The 6,966-nt window shown below is 49.4% G+C and overlaps 2 protein-coding genes across 2 annotated transcripts; one reads left to right on the top strand and one right to left on the bottom strand.

The window, feature by feature from the left end:
- Nucleotides 1–136: 136 nt before the first annotated feature.
- V1510DRAFT_219070 (RmlC-like cupin domain-protein) lies at nt 137–1,175 on the bottom strand. Its single transcript, XM_066930496.1, has 2 exons — nt 211–1,175; nt 137–159 (listed from the first exon to the last, which is right to left on the bottom strand). Exon 1 carries the CDS (start codon nt 676–678, stop codon nt 280–282), a length of 399 nt encoding a protein of 132 aa, XP_066787534.1. The 5' UTR covers nt 679–1,175; the 3' UTR covers nt 137–159; nt 211–279.
- A 3,975-nt stretch (nt 1,176–5,150) lies between these two features.
- V1510DRAFT_368686 (general substrate transporter) lies at nt 5,151–6,848 on the top strand (the record flags this gene model as incomplete). Its single annotated transcript, XM_066931366.1, has 1 exon — nt 5,151–6,848. One exon carries the CDS (start codon nt 5,151–5,153, stop codon nt 6,846–6,848), a length of 1,698 nt encoding a protein of 565 aa, XP_066787533.1.
- Between the last annotated feature and the right edge of the window lie 118 nt (nt 6,849–6,966).

Below are 6,966 nucleotides of genomic sequence, written 5' to 3'. Positions count from 1 at the left end.
ATCCCTAATCCCTAAATCCCTAATCCCTAATCCCTAATCCCTAATCCCTAATCCCTAATCCCTAATCCCTAATCCCTAATCCCTAATCCCTAATCTCTAATCCCTAATCTCTAATCTATGATCTATGATCTATGATCCCTAATCTATAATCTACAATCCCTAAAATACATTAGCCATTGCACAATTTCAGAGCCGCGCCAACTTGCGTACTTCTACCGAATTGTGCTTGTACCGCTCTGAGACCACGCGCCTTGATTGACAAAACATCTTTTATTACATCTATTTACCCTTAGCATTGTAGTCCTCGTCGCTGACCGCGTCAAGCCATTCCGTGTGCCCAATTCCGATAGCAAAATGCGTCATGACACTATTGTCGTCTGCTCCGTGCCAGTGGACAGTACCGGGCGCAGCGTAAACCGTGTCTCCTGTCTTCAACATTCTAGGCTCACCGCCCTTGTCACAGATCCATCCACTGCCCGCAAGCACTCTCAGCACTTGTCCGCCGTCATGTCTGTGCCAATAGGTTCTGGCACACGGAGTGAACGTGACATTCCCCATCACGCATACTCCATCTCTCTGCACAGAATCCAAGTAAACATCGCCGGTGAATGTAGCGGTCACCTTGACGGTACCCGCTGCTCCTTTGCTGTTCGCATAAATAGTAGACCCTCCCGACATTGTGTTATCGTAATCTGCTGCTCCTTTCTTTGCAGTTTACATCCCATCGATACTTCCTTCCGCAATATATATAGTCGTTCTCAGCTCCACAATCTTTGAGCTTCTCTTCACCCTGGACGTGTATTCATAATCCCTAATCCCAAAAACAGCAATCTCCTCAACCCTAAACAGATATACGCTACGCTGCACGGCGAGTCGCTAAAATTTCAGGTCGCTTGGGTCATCGGCTGGGACCTCATCTAAACGCCGACCATCGCCTAAAACCTAACAGATTCACGTTGATTGCTTGTATCGCCGAATTTGACACACCAATAATCGACATCCTCCGCAGATTTTACCGCCAATCATCGGAGTTCGGCTCGAACTATTTGTCCGATGCTATCACCGAACGATTAGAGATTGCTATGACAAACTGATAGACTGAAGCGTCAGTTGCTGTGACGGAGGGCACGTGCTCCCTGCACGTCTATTGATCTGTCGTTATCGATTATCAATATAATGTAACATTTAGGCTCCGAAAACAAACATGTTGCCGTATTGTGAGCAGACCTCAATGCTCATTTGCGCAGTAGTCGATTGCTGCGGCTTCCGACCTTAACAACCGTCTAACATCCCACACCATGCGAATCAGATTCCACACCTCCCAGACAATGGCCTATCCCGCGCACTGCGCTTGGACCCACTATATAACTAACTTGCGCACCTTCATAATATTTCCGACGATGAGCCCACGGCTTGTACATTCTCTACGATCGCTAACTTGCTCCTTCGACTCCTTACTCGACCTGACTTCTTCATAGCAGAGCCTACGCTGGTCGACACGTTACCGAAACGACAACCTGGCATTACCTATCCCGCTACTCCCACGATCGACTTTTATCTGACTTGCAGCTTCATGCCCATGTTAAACCCGACCCGTCATCGAATAGACCCTACCCGCAGTTTCTCCTCGACCCGCAGCTTAGACTTCACCCTCAATTCAGACCCGACCCGCCATACAAACCCGACCAGCCGTTCAAACCCGACCCGATGTTCACACCCGACCCGCTGTTCAACCCGACCCGCCGTTCAATCCCGACCTGATGTCCACACCCGACCCGCCGTTCAACCCGACCCGCCGTTCAATCCCGACCTGATGTCCACACCCGACCCGCCGTTCAACCCGACCCGCCGTTCAACCCGACCCGATGTTCACACCCGACCCGCCGTTCAACCCCGACCCGCCGTAAAACCCGACCCGCCGTTCAACTCGACCCGCCGCTCAAACCCGACCCTCAACCACCACCCGACCTGCAGCACAAACCGACCATCAATTACTACCCGACCCGCAGCTCAAACCCCACCCGCCATCTAACCCGACTCGCAATTGTCAACCCGACCCGCCACTCTAACCCTACCCGCAACCTCAGCCCGACCTGCCGTTCGAACCTGACCCGCAAGTGCTGACTCGACCCGCCGTTTGAACGCGACCCGCAATCGCCGATCCAACCCAGAAGCTCGGACCCGACTCTCACAATTCAGGTTCAGCCCACACACAGCAAAAATCCAATCCAGTCAGTCCATGACTTCAATCCCGTCTCACTGATTATACCCAACCCACGACTTCGACCTCGACCCGTGGATCCGACCCCACCCGACCCGCGTACCCGACCCATGTACCCGACCCATGTACCCGACCCGCTTTCTATCCTGACCTGTTCCCTTACTCAATCCGCTTCCTATTAGACCCGTTTTACAACGGACCGCTCCTAAAATCCAACCAACCACTACCAGCATGCCCCTATAATTTAGATCACATCCGCCGTACTACCAATCATCCACGAAGCATCTGAAGTCATATTCTAAATCTGTGGCTATTATTACCGGACACCAGACGTCACTAAATAGTCGAGACCACTCATCCAAAATTTGTAGCTTCTGCTCACTGAACTCGGCCCTGCTACTACGCCTACTTGATCTACCCCGCTATGTACCACGACTTCATGCACGCCCAGACTTCAATTACCGATACGACCTGCCCTTCTCTCACTGTCTTCAAATTAAGATTACTGCCGGCTAGGTACATGCCAGGTATCCAGGTACATGCCAAGTATCCGATCTAGGACCCGCCATTCAACCCACTAATCACAAGATAACCCACAGCTCACAACTTCAACCGACTGATCCCACCTCATCCTGCCATCCTGTCTTCTATCCGATCATCGTTTAGATGATACAAGCCAGCTGACCACCCAAGCACCCTTGAGCTGGACTCAAACGTAGTTCCCCTCATTCCTTCCGTCCGGGAAGGTGAATTGATCTTCTGGCTACGGAGTTTCTCTGCTGATCCACCGATCCGATTGATCCCACAAATCACAAATGACTATTAATCGAAAACTCTGTGATGTATGCCATCTTGTCATTTACATTTGGCGCTCCGATGTGTGATTTGATACAGAGAACAGAGTCGATCAAATTTCTAACATACTTGATAGTAATACACGTAGTAGAGCTCCTTGGTGTAGTCATCTAACTCAATTATTATACACGTAGTCGCCAACTAGTAAAGCACAGAGCATATAACGACCCTGTCTGAGTGTTGTAGACTGGTACCTGGTCATCTTCTCTTGTCTCAATAATTGGTGGTGAAAGCTGACATCACGGTTATGTATCAACATTTAGTTGTATATTCACTCGTAGTGGGAGATACGAAGTTAAGCTAAAAAGTGGCAAGCAAACCCCGCGAAATAAACGAAAGATGCTTCTTTTTTGTTTACGCGAACTATCCTCCCACCTCTGCAAGATATAATCTTATAGACCCCGCACCCACATAGAGCTACGAGACCCATCTACTTCTCGGCATCTTAAAGTAAATTGCCGAGCTTTAAATTTCCCGCTTGTTTAATATGTACAAATGATAGCCTGTGCTTTACGCTGCAATCGTCGTCCGGAGTAAGCGATTTTGCTTGCATGGTTGGCCGAGGTCACTGTCATACTGTATATCAGCAAGCGGAGTCCATGTGATGTATGTAAATGCTCCGAACAAGCGATGGCACTCACCATCTCAGATCTCGGTGGGATCGGTTACTGTTATGCCGTTCTGCTGTTGTTCTACTGCCAGCGTGAAGAGTCAGCAAATAAACTTCAAAAGCATATTGATGCATTTTACTCTTTGCGGTGTCGGCTGGCGGGTCTGTGCTGCTCTATGGTGGCGTTGTCTTAAGCTTCCTTCCAGGCACCTCCGCAATCGTGTTTTAGCAGCTCTGGGCAGCAGTCTGGTGCCCCGCAAAAAGACGTAACTGCTTATTTATAATCTCTGCCGATTTCTGTCGAGATGCAGTGACAATCGGCAATACAAAAGTAAAAAGCCGGGCTTCCAAATGACTGTTCAGTATACCTCATACCCTGGTCCATTACAATCTTTGAGTTTCTCAGATTCAGAACCTCCCATGCTGATGATACCATACTGCATACCAGGCTCGAGTTGGGCACTACGACCGCGCATAGCCCGGAAGATATCTCTAACGAGCGGGGTCGACTCACTTTCAGACGCGTATTACGTTTTGTCCTCCGTCACTCAGCAGAAATGATAGAAGCCGAGTCAAGAAGACGCGCAGGCAATTGCTTGTCTCTACTACGTGTTACGTGGAAGTCACGCGTCTCTTGCAACTCGCTATTAAGGTGCAACAGAAATGACCATCTCTTCTGTGCTGTGTTAACACTTCGTTAGCCGATGCTTAGTTAAGTAAGCGTGTAATCAATATTAGAGATTCGTTGACGACGAAGAAGTTGACTATCAGCTGCTCTAATCGAAATGCGGATAGCATCGCGAGATCATTAAAAACAGATCATCTATAGCGCTGACCCTTTGATTAGCCGACTATCATACCCCGGACGATCCTGCGACATCTAAAATGGTCCTTTATGCCGATAGTCTACCTTTACTGCCCGCTAATAGTCTGTTGGTAGATTCCCTTTACGTCTTGCCAGGACGTCGTCTCACGCCCACGGCAGGTCTCACCTCGGCAGGTCTCACCCCGCATCGACCTAGTCTTACTTGATCTGCTTTCCAGCCCAGTTTGTACAAGATGAACTCTACATGGGTTCCGTATTCTACCAGCATCCCTCCAGCACCGTTTACGGAGCTCATATGTGGCTGATGCTGTCTGATCACTTCGACCTTACTAAAAGCGATTGAAACATTATGCCGCCCTCCTGTCACCACAGGCTTCCCCGGCCATCGGGTGCGTGTGTGGGTAGGCATCGCCATGCGGATTGCGGGGAGGACACGAACCTAACATGTATAAATATCTGACTGCGCTCTTCATTGATTTCGCTCCAATCTACGGTGCTCACCTGAAATCATCAACGAACCAGGAAATTTTCTGCTCTAGTGGAAGGATACTTTTCTTTTCACTATAATAAATTGAAATTGTTAATCGTGAATACGCAACGAGATGGCCGGTGCACATGCTGGTGGAACGAATGTCGTTATGCCCGTTGAAATTTCTCGGCGTCGAGAGAGACTGGCCGGAAAGGGAGGCGTCAAAGGCATACTTCAGAACGTGCGCCTCTTCATGACAGTCTTCACCGTGTCTCTGGGTGCACTCCTTTACGGATACAATCAAGGCCTTTTTAGCGAAGTTTTGACCATGGATAGCTTTAAGCAGGAAGTCGAGTATGCGTCAATTGCCAATCCAGTTGTGAAGGGAATGATGACGTCTATCCTCGAGCTTGGTGCCTGGCTTGGTGCCTTGGGCACTGGCTACATTGCGGACAAGATTGGCAGAAAGAACTCTATTCTCGTCGCAGTGATCATTTTTATCGCGGGGGTCGTTGTGCAGGCTTGCTCTCACGGCGATGGCAAGCCTTATTTCTACGGAGGTAGATTTGTGGTAGGACTGGGTGTCGGCAGCTTATCGATGATCATCCCACTCTACACTGCAGAGCTCGCGCCGGCTGAAATTCGCGGTACACTTGTTGGAATACAGGGAACATGCATTACCATCGGCGTAGCAGTCGCTTACTGGATCGCATTCGGAACGCAGTTTATAGGAGGTACCGGCGCAACTCAGAGCAGAGCGGCGTGGCTGATTCCGACTTGCATCCAGATAGTTCCGGCTGTGATGTTAGGCGTTGGTGTCTTGTTCATGCACCAGTCGCCGCGTTGGCTCATGGACAAGGGCCGCCAGGAGGAATGTCTGCAAACAATCGCAGTAATCAGAGGAAGGAGCGTTGACGACGAAGTGGTGGTGCTTGAATTTCTGGAAATTAAGGCGCAGTACCTGTTCGAGCAAGAGACCAAGAGAGAGGCCTTTCCTCAGTACCAGGACGACAGTCTTAGGTCGGCCTTTTTGATGTCCGTGCACAGCTACCTAAAGCTTGTGAACACCAATGCGATGATCCGCCGTACGTCTGCAGCAGTCCTGGTCATGTTTTTTCAACAATGGAGTGGAATATCTGCTATTATTTATTACGCTCCAACTATCTTTCAGTCATTGGGCTTGACCAGCAATACTGTGTCCATTTTGGCCACTGGAGTAGTCGGTATCTTGAAAGTTCTTCCGACTATTCCAGTGAATCTTTTGATTGACAAGCTAGGTAGACGTCCGCTGCTGATTTATGGCGGTTTTGGGATGGCTGCCTGCCACTTCTCAATTGCAGGAATTTCTGGACGATACCAAGACAGCTGGTCGTCGCACGGTTCGGCGGCTTGGGCCTGTGTTGTCATGGTTTGGCTTTATATCGTTGTCTACGCGTTCTCGTGGTGTAATATTGCCTGGATCTTGGTGTCTGAAGTCTTCCCACTCGGTCTCCGAGCGAAAGGGGTCTCTATGGGCGTCAGTGCCAATTGGTTGAACAACTTCGCTGTCGGCCTTGCTACTCCTAGTATTTTACAGACCTGTAGGTATGGCACCTATTTATTCTTTGGGGCCATGAGCTTTATCGCGGCATTGTGGGTCTACTTTCTTGTGCCTGAAACTAAAGGACGTACTCTCGAGGAGATGGATGAGCTCTTCTACGATACTAGCGGGCAGTCGAAGAAGGACATGGAGCGCCAGATTCGTATCTGGGGTGAGCTCGGTATGCTCGATGAAGTACTTCCCGACATCGAGAAGATCAGAAATTTCGGTATCGTTGAGTCTGACAAGCCAGCCATCGAGCATGTCGACGACGTTGGAAAAGCCTAAGTGTCGACGCACAGCTAATTAATGAGACCACGACCAATTTTGATACACGGAGGACGTGCTCAAACTGTTGCCTAGTTAATAAAAAAAAGACTAGTGAGGTTTTTCTCATATGCCCGTA

The sequence above is a fragment of the Dipodascopsis tothii genome (assembly GCF_038497935.1).
Source record: "Dipodascopsis tothii strain CBS 759.85 unplaced genomic scaffold V1510scaffold_28, whole genome shotgun sequence".
NCBI lineage: Eukaryota > Fungi > Ascomycota > Lipomycetes > Lipomycetales > Lipomycetaceae > Neoaidaea > Neoaidaea tothii.
The sequence above is the reverse complement of the archived record's forward strand: the minus strand, read 5'-3'. Positions and strand labels throughout refer to the sequence as shown.

Coding starts and splice junctions, on each gene's coding strand:
- V1510DRAFT_219070 (XM_066930496.1), bottom strand. CDS start 678: ATGTCGGGAGGGTCTACTATTTATGCGAACAGCAAAGGAGCAGCGGGT.